The 22,152-nt window shown below is 39.1% G+C and overlaps 2 protein-coding genes across 3 annotated transcripts; one reads left to right on the top strand and one right to left on the bottom strand.

Moving 5' to 3' along the window:
• Positions 1-499: 499 nt before the first annotated feature.
• LOC109160549 (receptor-like protein 12) lies at positions 500-20,258 on the bottom strand. 2 transcript variants are annotated; one of them, XM_019308839.1, is made up of 2 exons: positions 17,166-20,258; positions 500-537 (listed from the first exon to the last, which is right to left on the bottom strand). In XM_019308839.1, exon 1 carries the CDS (start codon positions 20,228-20,230, stop codon positions 17,228-17,230), a length of 3,003 nt encoding a protein of 1,000 aa, XP_019164384.1. In that variant the 5' UTR covers positions 20,231-20,258; the 3' UTR covers positions 500-537; positions 17,166-17,227. The 2 variants fall into 2 exon arrangements, with proteins under 2 accessions (XP_019164384.1, XP_019164383.1); XM_019308838.1 differs by lacking the exon at positions 500-537 and adding an exon at positions 555-578.
• On the top strand, positions 14,673-15,560 carry LOC109160510. Its single transcript, XM_019308798.1, has 2 exons — positions 14,673-14,824; positions 14,927-15,560. Exons 1-2 carry the CDS (start codon positions 14,673-14,675, stop codon positions 15,558-15,560), a joined length of 786 nt encoding a protein of 261 aa, XP_019164343.1.
• Positions 20,259-22,152: the final 1,894 nt, after the last annotated feature.

Consider the following 22,152-nt stretch of genomic DNA (forward strand, 5'->3'; position numbering starts at 1 on the left):
TATTTGTAAATGCTAATGTATATATGCTCACCTTTGCTCACAGAAACTGGTTTACTCGTACCATTCTTCTTAAATGTCTTGCAATTTTCTTCTTAAATCTTAAACAGCAGGTAATATTTGCCTAAAATCGCCAACCAAAATGGTAATGATATCATAAAATTATTTTATAACTGAAAATACACTAACCATTTGTCAACATGCTCAACGGAGTAGATAGTGAATCTTGAAACACACCGTAAATAATTGATGAACTTGTGGTATTGCATACATTGTTATATGTAGAAGAAGTATTTTCTACATAAACGATAACAAAAAAAAAAAAAATTATTAATAATATGGAAACACAATATTATAACGACAAAAACTGGAAGTATATAAGGCAAAGAGAAACAAGTATGAAAACATAAAATAAGAATTATCCTATACTAGAGAATGGAAAAACTGCAAACATGCATTAGCTGCAGAAGATAACCTGCAGAAATGGCATCCCTCCAAGTGCACGCAATCCACCGGCCTATCATACATCTATCCCACCAGCAACCTCCTGGAATCTAACAGTTTATAGCATCCTAAGTTCCCTATTAATTAATTCATTCATAAATATTATATTGCAGCCTCCAACTTAAAGAAATACCCAAACACATAAATAACATAGGACCAGAAAATCAACATTATATTGCAGTTTTATCTACTTCTCTACTAATTTTGGTCCCACCAATATTAGCAAAATAACAGTTTTGATCCACATGTTTAATCACTACCAATTTTCATCCCGGGGCTATTGTTTTCGTGTCAAAATTGATCACGCCAATCATACCTAGGGATGTCAATCTAGCCCTAAACCCATGGACTAACCCAATAAGCCTTGCTACAAGGTACATTTTTAATGTACATACTAATTAAAGGTACACTATTTATGTTTTACTTTCAGTATATAAATAATGTATCTACAAATAATATACTTTTAGTACATAAATCAATATATTAAAAATGTATCTTATTTCAAATCATGGTCTATGGTATAATCATTGAAATTTAAACAACAAATATGAAGCCTCTACTCTGTTATCTTTTGATGAGAAAACAAAACAAGTTGTGTAAATATTAAAGTCAAATGTGGAATACGAAGAGGTTTTCCTAAGGGAACTTGGGAGGAGTTTTCTTAAGGGAATTTGGGATGAGGTTTCCTAAGGGAATTTGGGATGAAGTTTGAATAAGACAAATGCATTAAATGCTTGGGCATTGGTTTGTAAAGGGGAAAAACATTCAAGGGAAAAGCTAGAGATGAGTTTTTTGGGCATATGTTTTTCTTGGAGAAATTTGCAGGAGAAGTTTTCTTGCATTGCAAGTTCCTAGGCATTTAATGTAGCGTTAAATGCTTAAGAATTTTTTAGACTTTTTGGTTGCTATAAATAGGCAACATCCTTCATTCATTTGGATCATCCCATCCGAAAATTTCCAGTAGCATAGCAAATTCTGTAGAGAGTAAATAAAGAGTTATATTTGTAATTTCTATTGTAATATCCTTTGCCAATACAGAATATTCTTCTTCAAATTCCCTTGCTCTGTGTATGATTTATTTTAAATCTTACATTAGAATTTATTCTCAATATTTTCAGTTCAAGTTGCTATTGTAAATTTGGTGTAGTGAACCCGTTTCGATCCTAACAAGTGGTATTAGAGCCTCATGTTGGTTCATAGATATATCATTTTGTATTGTTTATGTTAGAATAAATACTGGTAAATTCTCAAGGCCGGTATTATTCTATTATACAATACTATTTAGATATATTTTCCAGGATTTGAATCAAGAACACCACTTACAATGGCGGCCAAGTACGAGATTGAAAAGTTCAAAGGGAACAATTTTTTCTTGTGGAAAATGAGAATGAAAGCAGTTCTCAGGAAAGATAATTACGTAGCAGCAATTGAAGAAAATGGAGTTTTGTCAAGTGTGGCGGAAAAAGGTTCGGAAAAAGAGGTATGAGATACTCTCGTAAATTTGTATGAGGCCAAATCACTGCACAACAAGATCTTCTTGAAGAGGAAGTTATACACTCTCAGGATGATGGAGACATCTTCAATAACTGAGCACATCAATACTCTCAACACTCTATTTTCACAACTCTCGACGTTGAGTTATAAAATAGAAGTGAATGAACGTGCTGAAATCTTACTCCAAAGTCTACCGGATTCATATGATCAACTCATCATCAATTTGGTCAACAACAAGGAGATACTTGTCTTCGATAATATTGCAGATGCGGTTCTTGAAGAGGAAAGTCGGCGCAAAAACAAAGAAGACAAAGTTGGAATTTCACAACAATCTCAGGCGTTGACAGTGACAAGAGGAAGACCAACGGAGCCTAGCCCTAGTGGGAGTCCCAACCGAGGTTGATCAAAGTCAAGGGGTAAGAAGAATGTCAAGTGTTTTCACTGTGGCAAAAAGGGGCACTACAAGAGTGAGTGTTGGCAACTCAAAAAGGATGAGACCAAAGGCAAAAATCCCGAGACATCAAATGCTCAGGGATGTGTTGTGAGTACATCGGATGAATGCGAAGTTTTATTTGGTGAAGCAGCAACAATTGTTGAAGGCAGGAAAAGTCTAGCTGATGTCTGGCTAATGGACTCAGGAGCAACATGGCATATGGCCTCACGGAAAGAATGGTTTCATGAATATGAATTTGTTTCTGGAGGATCTGTGTTCATGGGAGATGACCATGCCTTAGAGATTGCTGGTATTGGTACTATTAAAATAAAAATGTTTGATGGTACGGTTCGCACTATCCAAGAGGTACGACACGTGAAGGGCCTGAAGAAAAATCTATTGTCTCTTAGACAATTAGATAGCCGTGAATGTAAAATTCACATTCAGGATGAGATCATCAAAGTAATCAAGGGCGCGCTTGTTGTGATGAAAACTGAAAAGATAGCAGCCAATCTATACATGCTTAAAGGAGAAACACAACTACAAGGAGAAGCAGCTGTTGCAGCAGACAATCTTATAGAGAAATCAACGATAATGTGGCATCAGAAACTTGGCCACATGTCGGAACGAGGTCTAAAGATTCTTGCTGATCAACATCTTCTTCCAGGGCTAAAAAATGTTTCATTACCTTTTTGTGAGCATTGCGTTACAAGTAAGCAGCATAGATTAAAGTTCGAGAGCTCTAAAGAAAGGAAAAAGGCTATCTTGGAGCTGATCTACTCCGATGTTTGGCAAGCACTAGTTATATCCCTAGTGCTTGCTTGGTTGCGTGATGATGCTAAATTATTTCTTCAAATACGGAACTCAATTGAATCTGAGATATTTGGTTTTGTTAGTCATTGTGAAACTGTCAAAGAACTCTTAGACTATCTTAATTTTTTGTATTCGGGTAAAGGCGACATTATTTGAATCTATGATGTTTGTAAGGCTTTTTATAGGGCCGATATACTTGACAAACCTCTGCAGACTTATTTTATGGAGTTCAAGAAAACATATGAGGCTCTTAATGAATTAATGCCGTTCACAACGGATATAAAGGTGCTGCAGCAACAACGAGAACAAATGGCCATCATGAGTTTTTTGGCTGATCTTCATCCTCGACTAGAACTAGCCAAGTCCCAGATATTGTCCAGTGAGGAGCTCAAATCCCTATCTGATGTATTCTCTAGAGTATTACGCACAGAGACCTACCAACCCCCTCAGTCGAGCAGTGTTCTTGTCAGTCAGAAGTCAAAGGGGGAGCCTGTGAAGTCGTCATATCACAATAAGGATCCTCATGGCTAGCAGTATAATCCAATCATTTGCCATTACTGTCAGAAACCGGGGCACATGAAGAAGGATTGCCGAAAGCTTCAGAATATAAATCAGGGCAATCGGTCTGCCAATATGGTATCTTCTGATACTCATGGTGAGAAAACGGTTGTATTTTCTGCAGATGAGTATGCTAAGTTCCTGAATTACCAAGAATCCTCATCATCTCCCTCAAATGTAGCGGCTGCCACCTCAGGTAATCCCAACACTTGCCTCGTCTCTTCAGCTTCCAAATGGGTTATTGATTCGGGAGCCACGGATCATATGACAGGTAACTCTAGCCTCCTATCTACCTTTCAATCTTCTCCTTCAACTTCCCATGTCACTCTAGCTGATGGATCAACCTCTAGGGTGCTTGGGATTGGCACTGCTAATCCGACTCCTGATCTCCCGTTATCCTCGGTCTTGAGCCTTCCCAACTTGTCTTTTAATTTGATCTCTGTTAGTCAAATCACTAATGCTCTAAATTGTTCCATAACCTTTTTTCCCACTCACTGCATGTTCCAGGATCTTACGACGAAGCTGATTATTGGTAAAGGGCATGAGTCTGGTGGCCTCTATATTCTTGATTCCAGTATACCGAGAACTGTTGCCTGCTTCGGGATGGGTATTCCGTTGGTAGTCCATTGTCATTTAGGGCACCCATCCTTACTATTGTTGAAAAAGATGTGTCCGTAAGGTGTCCTCTTTAAATTGTGAGTCTTGTCAATTTGCTAAACATCATCGAGTTAGTTTAAGTCCTAGAGTCAATAAACGAGCACGTACTCCTTTTGAGTTAGTTCATTCTGATGTTTGGGGTCCCTATCGTGTTATGTCCAAAACCGGGTTTCGGTACTTTGTTACTTTCGTTGATGACTTCTCTCGCATGACTTGAATATATTTTATGAGAAGTCGTTCTGAATTATTTTCCCATTTTCGTGCTTTTTGTGCTGAGATACAAACACAATTTAATATACCTATTCGTGTATTGAGAAGTGACAATGCTAAAGAGTATTTTTCCGAACCTTTTTCCTCTTATATGCTTGAACATGGAATTTTACATCAATCTTCTTGTGTTGACACCCCATCTCAAAATGGGGTTGCTGAACGGAAAAACAGGCACTTACTAGAAACTGCTCGGGCTCTCCTGTTCCAAATGTGGGTTCCAAAACATTTTTGGGCTGATGCAGTCTCTACTCCTTGTTTTTTGATCAACCGTATGCCGTCTTCGGTCTTACATGGTACAACACCCTATCAGTGTCTTTTCCCTCACAAATCTGTATTTCCTATTCCACCAAAAACATTTGGATGTACTTGCTTTGTGAGAGATGTAAGGCCCCATATCACGAAATTAGATCCTAAATCTTTAAAGTGCATCTTTTTGGGATATTCTCGTGTTGAAAAGGGGTATAGGTGTTATTGTCCATCAACGGGAAGATATCTAGTGTCTATTGATGTAACCTTCCATGAAGATGTTTCTTTCTCACTTTCTTCAAATTCAGAAAGCCATGGCGACAGTGATGATGATATTCTCATCTATACGGTTACCACCGCTTCCGCTTCTATTCCACCTTCCCGACCACCTATCACTCAGGTATATTCTCGTAAACACCAGTCTGTTCCAAAAGAGGTTAACCCGAATCTAGACACTACTTTGGTTCTTGACAATACGCCAGATTCATGTCTTGAGCAGGATTCTTCGTCGTCTGATCTAGCTACCTTACCAATAGCCCTACGCAAAGGTAAAAGAACTTGTACTTATCTTGTCTCATAGTTTGTTTCTTACAACCTCTTACCCCATATCTCCTGCTCTTTTATTGCTTCTCTTGACTCTATACAAATTCCTAAAACTGTCAAACAGGCACTGTCCCATTCTGGTTGGCGTAACGCTATGATTGAGGAGATGAATGCCTTGGATTTCAATGTTACGTGGAACTTGGTAGATTTACCTGTAGGGAAGAAGGCCATTGGGTGCAAATGGGTGTTCGTGGTGAAGGTTAACCCTAATGGATCTGTAGCTCGGTTGAAGGCTCGTCTAGTTGCTAAGGGGTATGCACAAACTTATGGTATTGATTACTCTGACACATTTTCTCCTGTTGCAAAATTGACCTCTGTCAGATTGCTTATTTCTATGGCTGTTACATTTAATTGGCCTTTACATCAACTGGACATTAAAAATGCTTTTCTACATGGTGAGCTTCAAGAAGAAGTCTACATGGAGCAACCAACTGGGTTTGTTGCTCAGGGGGAGTATGGTAAGGTTTGTCGACTTCACAAATCTTTATATGGCCTTAAGCAAAGCCCTCGTGCATGGTTTGGGAAATTCAGTCAAGCGATTGAGAGGTTTGGCATGATAAAAGGAAAGTCTGATCATTCTGTCTTCTATAAACGCTCTGAGAAAGGCATATTTTATTAGTTGTCTATGTGGATAACATTGTCATCACTGGAAGTGACACTGCTGGTATTGTATCTCTTAAGACCTTTCTTCATAGTCAATTTCAGACAAAAGATCTTGGTACATTAAAATATTTTCTAGGTGTTGAGGTAATACGGAGTAAGAAAGGTATACTTCTCTCCCAGAGAAAATATGTACTTGATCTATTGACAGAAATAGGGAAACTGGGAGCTAAGCCGTGCAATACTCCAATGATCCCTAATTCACAGTTGACATCAGAGGGGGAGCTATTTGATGATCCAGAAAGATATAGAAGATTGGTTGGTAAGCTAAATTATCTGATTGTAACTCATCCTGATATTGCTTACTCAGTAAGTATTGTAAGTCAATTTATGGCATCTCCAACTGTTGATCATTGGAAAGCTGTTGAAGAAATCCTGAACTACTTGAAAGGTGCTCCAGGACGTGGAATTGTATATCAAAAACATGGACATATGATCATTGAATGCTTTGCAGATGCAGACTATGCAGGGTCTAAGGAGAATCGGAGGTCTACAATCGGATTTTATGTCTTCTTTGGTGGAAACTTGATCTCGTGGAAGAGCAAGAAGCAAAATGTTGTCTCACGATCGAGTGCAGAGTCAGAGTATAGATCAATGGCACAAGCAACCTGTGAAATCTTGTGGATATATCACATTCTCGATGAAATAGGGCTCAAGGCTTCTATTCCTGCGAAGCTTTGGGGTGACAATCAAGCAGTTCTCCATATTGCAGCCAATCCTGTTTTCCATGAACGAACCAAGCACATTGAAGTTGATTGCCATTTCATTCGTGAAAAGATACAACAAGGCTTAATTTCTACTGGATTTGTGAAGACAGGAGAACAGTTAGGAGATCTTTTTACAAAAGCTATGAATGGGCCTCGAATAGATTACTTATGTAACAAGTTGAGCATTATCAATATCTATGCTCCAACTTGAGGGGGAGTGTTAGACATTATATGGTAGAAGAATATTTGATATGATCTCAGTGATTTTGTGTATAATATCTTAGGGATAGTGTGTATAATAACTTAGGGATATTATTGATTCTTACTATAGTTAGCGTGCATAGCCTAGTATAAATATATGTATCATCTTGACTCAATTGTATGGAATACAGAGATTTGAACATCTTCAAAGTGGAACATTAGATATAGGTCCTGGTGTTACCCCTACTCCCTCAAACAACACAGGACAGTCTAGTGAGCACAATTATGATGATGAAGCAAATGCAGGTGACAAAAGAAGACAGCATGATAGGGGGCCATCCAAAGATGCAAGGTTACTTTCAGATGCTCCAAAGGCTCACCCAGTTCTGAGCCAAGACAAATTCATATTGACGTTGGAAAATCTTAGACACTTGTGGCAAAGCTTGATTCAGAAAAGGGAATCGAAGAAAACATAATAATCTATTTATCAACCATTTACATAATGTGTAATCTACAAATAAGTATTCAATTTGAAAAAAAAAAAAAAAACAAACAGAATGAGAAAACTTAATAATCTATTTATCAACCATTTACATAATGTCTGTAATCTGCAAAACAAGTATTTAATATGTTGTTCACATCTTACAACACTCTTCCTAGGCCTATAATAAGAGAAAGAAGTGTATATCAAATGATAGCCCTGTCATTTCCCTTAATTGATAACACATTAGGACTTTTTTTTCTCTCTCTAGAATCTCTCTAGAGTTTCGGTCTTCCTCCTAGGGTTTCCACGCACGGCGTTCATTCTCTATGGTGTAGCATTGCCAGTTTTTTACGACAGGAAGCTCCAGATTACCGCGAACAGCTTCGCCAACGGTTCTGCTTCATGGCTACGACAACAACAGACGCTGGAGTGACTGGAATAATGGCATGCTGGGCGACCTTGTGTTGGAGGAGGAGGAGGAGGAGGTCGATTTTTAACCGGTGGGGGAGGAGGTTGGGGTGGTGGCTGCTGGGGAGGAGAAGAACTAGGTTTGTGTTGGTCGTTTCTTGACAACCAAGGTAGTGAAACTTGAGTTCATGAGGCACGTTATGGCTTCGGTGTGGCAGCCCGTGTGGGGAATGCAAGTCTTAGAAATATAACCGGGGCTGTTTATGTTCATCTTCTACGACCAAACGGATATGCAGAGGGTACTTGGCGAGGGGCCTTGGTCGTTTAATAATAGTACCCTAGTATGCCGACAAGTTGAAGCGGGGGTACGGCCGGCGGAGGTGGAGCTGAAGTCGGTGGACATGTGGGTTCAATAACATGACTTACCGTTGGGCTACACATCTGATGTGGTTCTTGAGCAGGCTGCTAATTTTATTGTTTCGTTTGTTAAGGTTGACAATAGGTATGTCGGGGCGTCGTGGAAAACGTTTCACCGTGTGCGGGTCTCAATTTCAATCGAGAAACCCCTCAAACATCGTATGAAACTCATCAAACAGGATAAGTCCAGTTGTTGGGTGAATTTTAAATACGAGCGTTTACATAACTTTTGCTTCTACTGCAGATTTATGGGACACTCGTACAAATTTTGTAAACTGGCGAGGAGGCCGGGGTTCTCGGTCGAGCAGTTTCCGTTCAATGCGGACCTGCGTGCCGGGGGTAGTCGAGGGCCGAGAGCTATTGGCGAACCTTGGCTGGTTCCGTTGGAAGGGAAGGGGAAGGGAGTGGAGGAGTTGGCAGCGGTGGGGGAGAGTACGGTCTCGCCAGTTGATGCCGTGAGGGCGGTTGGTAGGCGGGAGGAGGAGGGGGCGGTGGTGGCGGTGTCTAAAAGACGGAGGGAGGCTTCAAGAGGGAATGGAAGACGTGCATGGGTTGGTAGTGGTGATGTGACGATGACAGAGGTGCCAAAAAACTTGTATACGGCGGGTCCTGGTGCTCAGTCCCGCCCTTCATTATGAGTACGATAAGCTGGAACTATCGTGGCTTGGGCAATCCACGAACAGTTTGAGAGATAGTGGACATGGTGTCCCGTAAGAAACCTGATTTCGTCTACTTAATGGAAGCTAAAGTATGGCGGATACATGTAGAGCAGCTCCGTATCAAGATTGGTTTTGAAGGTTTGTTTTATGTGGACATTGTCCCCTTGAGTGGTGGCTTGGCATTGTTATGGAGGAAAAATAATACCGCTAGGCTATTGAGTTTCTCCAAAAACTATGTGGATGTGGAAGTTAGCATAACGAATGACATAATGTGGCCTATGACGTGCTTCTATGGTTACCCTGAGCGGTGGAGGAGGAGGGAATCATGGCAGTTGCTTGATGTATTGAGGGGCAAATCTATACTTCCTTGGGTTGTGATAGGGGATTTTAATGATCTTCTATATCAGCATGAGAAGGGAAGGGCGGGGGGGGGGGGGGGGGGGGGGTGGAATCCGCATCCTGATAATCTCCTTCGCGGTATTGGGGAGGCTATTGATAGTTGTGGTTTGCTTCAGGTACCGATGAGTGGGCACCAGTTCACCTGGGAGAGAGGAGGGGGTACAGAGGGCTGGATAGAGGAGAGATTAGATAAGGTGTTGGCTACGGTAGGTTGGAGTGATATGAATGGTGGTGCTTGGGTTGAAAATATTCTAACTTGTACTTCAGATCACTCGACTCTTTTCCTCAATATTAATGTAACAACTTTGCAAAGGGGTAGGGGTCCGAGGGGTTTTAGGTTCGAGATGGCTTGGCTCCACGATGAGGGGTGCAGTGATGTAGTAGAGATTGCCTGGCAGGATGGGAGGACTGAAGGGTTGCTGAATTGTCAGCAGCATTGTGGTAGTAGACTGATGCGGTGGGGAGGGGAGCACTTTCTTAAGTTTGGGGACCGTATGAAGCTGCTGCGAAAGAAGCAGGAGGTGCTGAGAGATCCGAGGGACCAGGCTGCATTGGCCGAGTTCCAGCGATTGGAGAGCCAGCTTTGCCAGCTGGAGGCCCAAGAAGATGTATTTTGGAGGCAGCGAGCTAAGCAACACTGGCTCCGTGGTGCAGATGCCAATACAAAATTCTACCACAGGTATGCTTCTGCTCGTAAGAAAAAGAATTTTATTCATAAAATTAAGAATGTTGCTTGTGTGTGGGTGGATGGTGAGGCCATGAATTTGGTTGTCTTGGATTATTATAGATCTATTTTTTCCTCTAGTAATTCTATGTGCGATGATCCCCTGTTTCATAATTTCACCCCTCGCGTGTCTCATGATCAAAATATCACCCTGTTGCGACCCTTTGAATCTGAGGAGGTCAAAACTGCACTTTTTGCTATATTTCCTGATAAAGCTCCAGGACCAGATGGAATGAATCCGGGTTTCTATTAGCACTTTTTGTAACACCCCGAAATTTTTTTAAACTTTTAAAACTTATATAATGAAGGTAAATCCTTACTAAATCTCACAACATAAGAGTGCGGGGTGCTATGCCACATCTGAGCTGGAGAGCTCAGATGCACAGGCTAACTAACTAAAATCCTCAATGCAAACGTCAATACATAATCATGGCACGCAGGCCGAAAGGGAAACTAACTAATCTATTCTTCGGATCTCTAGCGCGCTCCGGATCTACTCATCGGTGCTTGAAAGCCAAATATATCTGTTCAGCGAATGATGCTGGTAACCCATTCCAACGCGTTGAAATACAATATAGGTATATATATATATATATATATATATATATATATATATATATATATATATATATATATATATATATATATATATATATATATATATATATATATATATATATATATATATATATATATATATATATATATATATAGAGGAAAACCATTTTGAAGCAGGAAGATATATACTTAGGAGACTCTAGCTTTAAAACCAGGAATAGACTCAGCAAATAGGGGCAAGCACAATAATCAATGATAACAGATAAGTAGAGACAATCATCATAAAGAATACGCATCTAAGGTCACAGATCACTTTCAAATCAATCATATCATCATCCAATCATCATTCATATCACACAAGCACACTTTGGTGGCGCCACGGGACCAATCGCATGCCCCGAACATGAGGGTTAGTGCATATAGCACTGACACGGCCCCGCAGCACCCTACCTCATACCGCAGCATGAAGGGAGTTGATCGCAACCAACCCTATAGACCGCTGATGAACTCAGCGGCAGACCACAGTCCTACATACCGCTGACGCACTCAGTCGGTGGACTGTGATCCTCTTTACAAGGGGGGACTACGATCCTACACACCGTTGACGAGCACAGTCGGTAGATCGTAGCGGATCAAGCCCTACACACCGCTGAGGGACTCAGTCGGTGGGCGATGATCCTCGGAGACTACGACCCTACACACCGCTGGTCCATCACTCAGTGGATCGCAGCCAGCCGTAGCCCTACACACCGCCTGATTGCTCATTCGGTGGACTACAGCCATCCTCGGGCTTATTGGCCCTACACACCGCCTGGCGCGTCCAGTTCGGTGGGTCATAGCACACGAGGCCCATGTGGACCGCAGTCCAAGAAGTGAATCACTGACCGCAGCCAGGAGAATGTACCGCAGCTCATAAGTAACCAGTTTGATCGCAACCAAACAGTGGACCGCAACCCTATATAATATTTATATACCTGACCGATCGCAACCGGCCTGGTTAACAGTTGGTATGGTTCTCAACCCATCCAACTACCCGTATAGCCAATTTGATCGCAACCAAATTGGGGAATCATGCATCACATAACACATTGTAGCACATAATAGCACATTGGGAAGAGGGGAGGGGGGGGGGTGCATAAACAAACTTACATGTGATCATTCACATACTAAGGGTAGTCCTAAGGGGTTCATACAACTTCTACCTAGGTAAACGGGTTACCGATTCAACTATCATGCAATTCCTAAGACTCTTTTATCCTACGAATGGCACCCGAAACATCAAGCTAGACTCAAGCACGACAAACGGGGTCCGTTGGGACACCACGGGGAATGGGGAACATCAAACGGGGAAGCCAAAGACCCAGGGTGGGTGACAAACCAGCGGGTAGCCGGTGGGTGGAGGACCACCCGCCGGCGACGAGTTTCCGGGTAGCGGGTGCCCGGCGGGCAGTCGCCTACCCGCCGGCTGCCCGCTGCCGGTGATGCTCTTTGGGGCAGCGGGTTGGTGGCGGGTTCCCCTACCCCCACATACCCCCCACTGACTCCTTAATCCCGGGATCCTCCGTGGAACCCGAAACCATGCTTAAACACTTTTAAACGTAAATAACGACACCACGTAGGTAATTAATGGATCAAAAGCAAGAATCATATTGAACACATCCTAACATGACTTCTAAACATGAACAACACCCGAACATGCGAATCCCTCCCCAAATATAAATCAAGAACATCTCAATACAAATTCCCAATCCAACCTAGGGCTCTAATCCCACCCAAGCCATCAAAATCATATTTTATTTTCATCATCAAGAACCATCAAGATTTATCAAGAATCATCACATAAATATCAATAACCTCTTTTTGACATCAAGATCATCAAGATCACTCATAAAATTATCACATCAATCAATCAAGATTATATCGCAAATATCATAAAGAAATTCGTCAAGACACAAGTATATAGAGGGAGCCAAAGAAGTATATCATAGCAAAGAAAATAGGTTTTGTTGAGAAATGGATTACCTCTTAGCCTTAATTAATCCTCCCTTGGTTATTAAGGTTCTTCCCTAATATTTCAATCCGTTTGATCTCCCTAGGCTTGGTGGTGGGGAATCCCTTGGGAATTCTTGTTTGGTGATATCTATTGTGGTGTGACTTCTAGGTGCCTCCTATGTCCTTATATATATATCTAGGAGTCCTAATTAGGGTCTGAGTGGTATGGGTTTACTGATTCTATTCCTTATAGGACTAAAGGCTTGGTTTAGGGATAAGGGTTCATGGTCCATGGTGGACCATATTAATTAATTAAAGGGAATCCTAACCAAATTAAATCATTTTTAATTATTATTAACGGGATTAATTAAATAATTAATTCGGAATTAAAGGCCGTAACACGGGGTGTTGCACTTTTGGGATGTAGCGTGAGGTGATGTGTCTTCGTTTATTTTGGGCTGCTTAAATTCTATTTCCTTTCCTGATAGATTGAATGATACGAATGTGGTTTTGATCCCTAAAAATAGTGAGCCGAAAACGGTAGCTGATATGGGACTGATTGCTCTGGGTAATGTGTTGTACATAATTATGGCTACGATGATAACAAACAGAATGAAACCACTAATGGAGGATCTAATTTTGGATTCCCAGAGTGCTTTAATTCTGGTAGACTCATCACGGATAATTTCCTAATAGCTGCTAAGGTAGGCCATTATTTGAATAGGAAGCAGTGTGTTTTGATAGGATGGGGGCTCTAAAGTTGGATATAGCAAAGGCCTATGATAGAATGGAATGGCAGTTCTTACAAAAAATGCTTGTGGTTATGGGTTTTGATGATCACTAGGTCAAACTGATTATGCTATGTGTGACCACAGTGAAGTATAATATTTTGGTCAATGGTGTGAATAGTGGGCGCATAACTCCCTCCCGTGGACTCAAGCAAGGTGATCCTCTCTCCCCATATTTATTTATTATTTGTGCGGAAGGATTATCAATGTTGTTGCAAAAGGCTCAGATGGCAGGATCTATACATGGATGTAGGTTGGCTAGAGGGGCCCCTCCTATTTCACACCTGTTCTTTGCAGATGATAGCCTGCTGTTCTTTAAGGCAAATATTTAGGAGGCCAATGTGATAAAACAGTGTCTGGTACGTTATGAAAATCTGTCTAGTCAAATGGTCAATTTTCATAAATCCAATGTCTATTTCAGTAGGAATACCCGGGAAGAGGATATGGCTACAGTGGCGGAATGTTTGCAGGTAGAACAAGCCCCCAATTTTGACAAATATCTTGGTCTACCTTCATTTGTGGGAAGGAATAAAAGGGCTGTTTTTTCTTATGTGGAGGATAAAATCAGAGAGTGGATTAGTTCATGGAACAAAAAGTTACTCTCGCAGGTTGGTAAGGAGGTGCTATTGAAAAGTGTGGCTCAATCTATGCCTACTTTTACAATGAGTGTTTTCTTCCTACCTGACTCAATTTGTTTATCTATTGAGAGAACCATAAACATGTATTGGTGGGGAAGTGGCACAGAGAGAGGAATTCACTAGAAGGTATGGGATATATTATGTATTCCTAAGAATTTTGGTGGATTGGGTTTCAAAGATCTCCGTGGTTTTAATTTAGCTATGCTAGGAAAATAGGCATGACATTTCCTCACAAACTCCAGCTCCCTAGTAGCAAAGATATATAAAGCAAGGTATTATCCTACTACTTCATTTATTGATGCAACGATAGGCAACTGCCCAAGTTATTGCTATAGGAATATTATGGTTGCACATGGTATTGTTTGTTCTGGGGTGCGTAGGAGGATTGGTAATGGTAGAACGACTTTAATCTAGGGTCACCCATGGTTACCAGACAACCCTAGCCCGCTAGTTCAAACAGATATGCCTATGGAATTGAGAAGTGCTCTAGTGGCAGGACTGATTGATCAGCAGACTAATACTTGGGATCCCCATATTCTATCTGATTTATTTATTACTGAGGATGTGACTCGTATATCTAAAATTCCTGTTAGCCCAGATTATGAAGACTTATGGTATTGGCTTGGTGATCCCAAAGGAATTTATTCAGTAAAGAATGCCTATAGAAATATTGTTGGGGTGCTTTTGATAAGTGGGCTACACTATGGAAACTAAAGGTTCCTCCCAAATGGAAGACATTCCTATGGAGAGAAATTTGTGATATTCGATCTCTCCACTACTACCAATTTGATTATAAAGAGGGTGGAAGTGAGTCCTACATGCCAAATGTGTGGTTTGGCTCATGAAGATGTTATGCATGCTCTAATATTTTGTGAATATTCTAGACTTGTTTCGATTGTTACAGAATTACCTATCACAAATATTGTTACCAACTCCTTCCCAACATGGCTTGTGGGTGCATTGGCAGCTTTGACGGAGGAGCAATGTGGACTGATGGTGGCTGTGTTGTACCACATGTGGAGAAGCCGGAATTCTGCCACATGGAAGGGGGCTCTCCCACGCCCCGGCGACGTTTGGAGGAGGGCTGCCACCGCCATGCACTCTTTCCGGCAGGTGCATCACCGCTCCACACAGCCCACGTTGGCAGCAGCAGCAGCGATCGAAGAGCACGAAGGCCCGCAGTGCTACGTCGACGCCGGTTTCCTGCAGGACACCGGGGAGGCCATGTATGGAATTGTGTTGCTCTCTTCGGAGGGCTCGTTCATGGCAGCGAGAAAGGGCAAGCTTCCGGCCTGTTTCTCACCGCTTATGGCAGAGGCTCTGGCTTTAAGGAGGCGTTATCTTGGCTAATGGAAAGGAACATCACAACTGTGAGTCCTCTCACGGATTGCTCGGTACTATGAAGTTTTCTACAGCAGGAAACAACGACTATCTTGTCCTATGTTGGGGTCGTGGTGGATCAATGCAGGACTTCTATGTCATTATTTAATCGTTGCTCGTTAAGTTATGTGTCTAGACAAGTTAATTTACATGCTCATACTCTAGCTTCTTTAGCTTTTACTCAGGATCACTCTATATATTGGGATTCTTTCCCTCCTGACTCTATTGCTGCTTTGATTCATTAATACAATCGTCTGATTGTCTTTAAAAAAAAAGGCTTTGGGTCAATATATCAGTTTTAATTTGCTAGTTAGAAGCTAGACATTCTAATTTCCCATTCATGTTCTCCATAATGCCCACATCTAACTACAACTTTGTTGTGGGCTATAAATCATTCACTTTTGAAACCCCATGCAACACTGTCCAAAGAGAATTAATGGTCTTGACAAAACAACAACAAACCACAAGTTTTTCATGATTTGAACTTTGAAGTTCACCATATATATTTGTAAATGCTAATGTAAGCTCACCATTGCTCACAACGAAAACTGGTTTACTCGTACCATTCATCTTAAATGTCTTGCAATTTTCTTCTCTAAATGAGGATGTATCAAATGTGTATTGAATAATGGTTGTTCGAAAAAAATTCTCACATGAGGAAACAATATATAATCAAGATGTTGCATGGCTTCACATTCTACAATTAAAGAATATTAAAAATCAAGGTTGCAAAATACGTTAATTTTTTTTAATTTTTTTTTTAAAAAACTAAAAATTATAAAAATTCATTAATAAAACATAAGGTTCTTCTACTTTTTTCTTACAAACTATTTACATAAGTAGTTGTAAAATGGTTCAAAATATTGTTAAAACCATCTAACTACATAAAAAACTAAAATTAAGAGCAAAAGAAACATTTTTTTTTTTTTGAGAAATTTGAAAAAATAAGCGATTTTAAAAAGAAAATTGTCCAAAACGGGCAATTGAGTCAAAAATTATGTCTTGCTGAACTTTTAACACCTCACAACTAAAAAAAAAAAAAAAAAAAAAAAAAAAAAAAAAAATCGCCGGTTCAGCCGGCTAAGCGGTCTAGGCGGCCGCCTAGCCGGCCGGCCACGGAGGAGGCCGATTCCAGCCTTCCTCGCCACGACCGGGCGGCGTTTAAGCGTGATTTTTGCAACACGAGTAAAAATATACTAACCACTAGTCAACACTGAGTTGATAGCGACTTTTGAATTGGAAAACACCATAAACCAATGATGGACTTGTCCTACTTTCTTTATTATTGCAGGAGTACAATTTTATAAACAAATGAAATGAAATAAAATACTAATAAGCAATAAGTAAAGTTCAAATATAAGAGCAACATAAAGACTTTTTTTTGTAAAGTTCAACATACAGTTCATATATCACAAGTGACCAGCGCTAGCTAGGTCAGGCTTCCCTCCAAGTGCACGCAATCCACATGTCATACATCCCACCACCTTTAAAATCAATTGCAGCTGTAATACCAAAGTAATGCAGAAAAGGAAAACCTGTGAAAATGAAATCCAAACTAGTAAGAAAAATGCATACCTCACATTATTTGTGACGCATTTGTAAAAAGTAACAAATCCATCCTTTTAACATTAGCATATTCAAGCATTCCTTCTCCTCCTTGGAACGATTTTACGTATCTTATTTCCGTAGAAAGTCACAAACAACCATTTTGGCTTCCCAGTTCGAGACATGAGATTTTCCATGAAGATTCCAAATACCATTCCACAACAAAACCCAATCACTACCGCTTTCCAAGTAAATCCACTCATGAATTTGTCTTCTAACTCATCAACATGTTGTTGGTGTTCATTTGATGACCTATTGTTGTCATTGCATTCCCTCGACAACGGAAATCCACATAAGTTGAGGTTTCCTCCATATGAGTCATTTCCAAAAGTGTTAAATTGGTTGCTCCTAGGAATGTGCCCAATCAAATGATTTTGAGACAAGTTTAACACTTCAAGAAATGTCAACTGTGTGATCTGCTCTGGGATCTTCCCTACCAACTGGTTCCAAGATATGTCCAAAGATTCAAGCAATGTCAAGTTCCCAATTTGGTGTGGAATACTTCCATTGAGATAATTATGTGATAAGTTGAGAAGTATTAGTGCATTCAAGTTTCCAATGAGCATTGGAATCTCTCCTTCAAGTTTGTTGCTTGACAAATCAATTGTAGCTAAGATGGTCAAAACCTTTTCTAGTTGAATCTCATACCCTTTCATCATTAAAGTGATTGAAATGTCATATGACCACAAGCCAGAGGTTTGTATTTCCAAATAGCTTGCTTCTTGTTGACTTTCATGTATGACATTTACCATACCTTTAAAGCCACTAAAAAAATATTTTGGGAGGACTCCTGTAAAACTATTACAAGAGAGATCAAGGATCTGCAAACTGGGAAACCAAATTGTAGAATTGAATGAGGTTATGGGTCCATACAGTCTATTAGATCCCAATACTAAAACCTGTAACTCTAGAAGATTTTCAAACCACTTTGGAAATGTATCTTCTAACTTGTTGTTTCCCAAATCAAGAGCCTCTAGTTGACTGCAATTGACCAAAGATCTTGGAATAGGTCCTCGGAGTTGATTCCCATTCAAAGCTATGGTTGTTAAGCTGTTGCCCTTTCCAAACATGGTGGGAAAAATCCAATTGAAGTTATTCATTCCCAAATCCAACACAGAAAGGTTGTGATGTTCACCCAGACATTGTGGGATTGTGCCATTGAGCTTGTTATTTTTTAAGATTAAAAACTCAAGCGCAGTCAAGTTGCAAATAGCTATATCTAAAGGTCCTTGGAGATGGTTGGATTGAAAATTAAGCACTGCAAGATCTTTAATGCTCAAAAAAATTCCTGTGGCCACCTCCCCACTGAAATTGTTGGATGCAAAGTTGAGGACTGTTGCATGGAGAAGGTTTGAAATTGAATGAGGGATGAAACCATCTAGTTGATTATTAGATAAATCAACAGAGATTAATGATGATTTGCATGAAATCTCAGGAAGATTCTCGGTAAACTGATTCTGGCTAAGGTCCAAATTGAGTAAAGAAGGAATGCAAAAAACCGAGGGAGGTATAGCACCACTGAAATTGTTGGATGCTAAGAATAGGTATTCTACATGAAGAAGTTTTGAAATTGAATCAGGGATCAAACCATCCAGTTGATTTTTGGATAAATCAACTAGTTGTAATGATGATTTGCATGAAATCTCAGGAAGACTCCCAGTAAACTGGTTTTGTTCAAGTTTCAAATAGACTAAAGAAGGAATGCTAAAAACCCAGGGAGGTATAGTGCCATTTAGTGTGTTTTCATATAAGTATAAATATTGGAGTTTTTGGAGTCCGGTTGCAACAGACGGGAGAGGACCAATTTGTGAATTTTCAGATAAATCTAAAAATTCAAGTTGGGTAAGGTTTACAATTGAAGATGGGAAACGACCATAGAAATTGTTTCCAGTGAGATGTAAATTGGTGAGCTGTTGGAAGTTAGAAAAGATATCTTGAATTTCTCCCTCAAAATGGTTGTTTGAAAGGTCTAACCTAGTTAGTTGGTTCAAATTTGAGATTTTGAGTGGGACACTACCACTGAATTCATTACCCTCAAAATCCATTACATTCAAATTTGTTAGGTTGCCAATTGTTTCTGGAATAAAATCGGAAAAACTACTCTCTCTAAGTATAAAATACTTCAAGGACCTGAGATTGCTAATTGAATTTGGTAGCTCTCCAGAAATATTTGTGAAACTAAGATCTAACACTTGTAGTGTTTGATTGCAATTCCAACCAAGCTTTGGCAATGAACCAACTAGCTCCCAGTTACGAAAAAGAATAAGTAATTCTAACTTTGGCAGTTGGAAAATACTTTCAGGAATGGAGCCAAATATATTGTTCAATGAAAGATCTAAATATCGTAATGGAGCAGATATATTCCTTGGTATGGTACATGAGAGACCAGTACCAACCATAGAGAATACCTCAAGCTTGGTGAGATTGTGAAGAAACAATAAATCCGAACTATTATTGCCTTCAAAATTATAAGAAAGATCTAGAGAAACTAACTTGGACAACTGTGAGATTTCAGATGGGATGGTTCCGGATAAGAAAGTGGTTGAAAGGTTGAGGTGAGTCAAGCCAGTCAAACCACCAATCACATGTGAAAGAGAGGCAGAAGAGAAATGATTAAAGGCAAGATTGAGGGTTTGAAGGTGATGAAGTTGGAAAAGGGTGCTGTTAGTGCTGATGGATCCTTGAAGATTGCTGCAGCTAAGGTCCAATGCAATGACATGGGCAGTGGAGGCATCACAGGTAACACCCTCCCATTTGCAACAATCTGACCCCTCATCCCAACAGAGCTTCTTTATTGGTTGGCCACCATTAATAATTAACCCCTCTAATGTCGAGAAGTTGTCCTCACATATGGATGACAGATATTCATCGACGTTAAAATGGTTTTTGAATTGCAGTAGCAGAGAGGCATCAGCAGGAGAGCAGAGGTGATGCTTCAAAGAAGAAGAGGAGGAGGAGGAGGAGACATATGGCAAAGTAAACAAGAATATGACGAAGAAGTAGAGCAAAGAAACGAGCAAATGACTTTCTTTCATGTTTAATTTTGTTTGGTTTGCAAGAATTGAATTGTTATGTGTATTATTTATATAGATGAAGGAATATATAAGTGTCCAGTGAGAAAATATAATATAATTTTAGATAAAATTTTAATTTTAGACAAATAAAATTTTATCCAATTAAAAAAAATAAAAAGAGGAGATTTTCGTTTTTAAGGTTTCCTGTTGCTTACTATTTTAATTTTTAAAAGACAAAATTAATTTTATGAACTGTATAATGATTAATGATCACTTATATTTACTGTATAAAATATGATATATAGTTTATATGTAGTAGTTCAATGTTAAAATTAGTCTCTATTTCACTATGAGTAATTAGGCATGGAATATGAATTAATCACAATAGCAATTAATTACATTTCTGTTGTTTGACCTGAGAGAGATGAAAATTACAAGAATTTTTTGGGTGATAATTATGGTTAAATTTTTAAAGTTCATCAGTAATTTAACATTCACACTTAAAATATTGATATAATTTTAGATGGATTTTCAAGTTGGAAATTAAATATTAAAATTTGATCTACTTTAAATTGTCAAATTTATAATAAAACAGAAGAAAATTGTACTTTTAATCTTCTTCATAGCTAAGTTTGTAAAATTATATTGGTTTTCAGGTAATGTTAACTTTGTGTGTTTGTGATCACTCTTCTTTTATGGCTTGTAAATCCCAAAATTGGAAGGGTATGATATTACAAAACAATTTTTTTATTTTTCATAAAAGGGAAATTTAATTTGCTTTTATAAGGTTTCTTGTGTCTTTTCTTTTGTTTTGTTTTGTTTTTTTTTTTTTTTTTCTTTTCGAGGGATTCTTTTCTTTTGTTTTTTTTTTTAAAAATAATAAGGCAGCACTATTTTTAATCATTCTTATACGAAATTCAATTTTATTCCTTTTTTTTTTTTCCTTAATTTAAAATGTTGTAATTTAATGTCATAATCAATATAATCCTTATCTTGATGTCTAGTTTTCCACAAATTAGAGTCTATTCTATGGTCATCTATAGTGAGTGAGTAATAGGTACATTAATGAAGTCTTTGCATGCATTGACTAGGTTTCTTAACGTAACCCATGGGCAAGGAAATTAAAAATATGTTAATTCATGAAAACTTTTAATATTTGTTGTATATATAAATTATGATATAGTAATTTTTATATAAATTTTAATGTAGTAATTTATTGTCATAATTGTTGGGCATCGGGGTCGACAAAGTGCAACTTATACTCGATTCGATACGTAACATTCATGGAGGGTTGTGGTTAAATGGTTAATGTCCATCTATTTATTACCAACTGATTTTATAAAAGATATGACAACCAGATAAAAGTAGGAGATACACGATGCTAGGGAGGTGAATAGACAAATGACCAAAGGCAATTTTATCTCAATGGTATCTTGATGAAGAAATTGCAATTCCAAGAAATTATAAATACCAAGGGAAGACAAATGATTTTAATTTCGTCAAAATAAAGGAAATTGCATTTTCACGAAATTATAATTTCCAGCTTGTTTTCAAAAATAGGTGGGAGTAAAATTATAATTCACTCTACCTGAACAGACCGTTAATAGTATTTGCATGCATGAGTTGCATTGACTTGGTTGATTTGTAATGCGTAGTCTAGGGGCATGGAAAAATGTATGTGAGTTTAGTTTCCTATGAAACTTTCCATGTCTAGATTTCCATGCTAATTAATTACACTTCTGATAATATGTTCTATGCATTTACTTTAATTTGTTGTATTGCGTAGTCCACACCGCAATACATCGCAAATTATGCAGTGGACTCGTGTCCACAATGTATTGTGGACACGAGTCCAAAACGACATCGTTTTCAGGAAAAACGCGTCATTTTAGTTTAAAAAAAAAAATTAATTTTGTCTCGCCGTTAACGGCGTTATTCGTTTG

Source organism: Ipomoea nil, unplaced genomic scaffold (genome assembly GCF_001879475.1).
Source record: "Ipomoea nil cultivar Tokyo-kokei standard unplaced genomic scaffold, Asagao_1.1 scaffold2848, whole genome shotgun sequence".
Taxonomy (NCBI): domain Eukaryota; kingdom Viridiplantae; phylum Streptophyta; class Magnoliopsida; order Solanales; family Convolvulaceae; genus Ipomoea; species Ipomoea nil.

Excerpts from the sequence above, each read along its gene's own strand:
- LOC109160510 (XM_019308798.1), top strand. The coding sequence starts at position 14,673 with ATGCCTATGGAATTGAGAAGTGCTCTAGTGGCAGGACTGATTGATCAG. Across the intron at positions 14,825-14,926 it reads CCAGATTATGAAGACTTATG|GTTCCTCCCAAATGGAAGAC; the intron begins GTATTGGCTTGG and ends TGGAAACTAAAG.
- LOC109160549 (XM_019308839.1), bottom strand. The coding sequence starts at position 20,230 with ATGAAAGAAAGTCATTTGCTCGTTTCTTTGCTCTACTTCTTCGTCATA.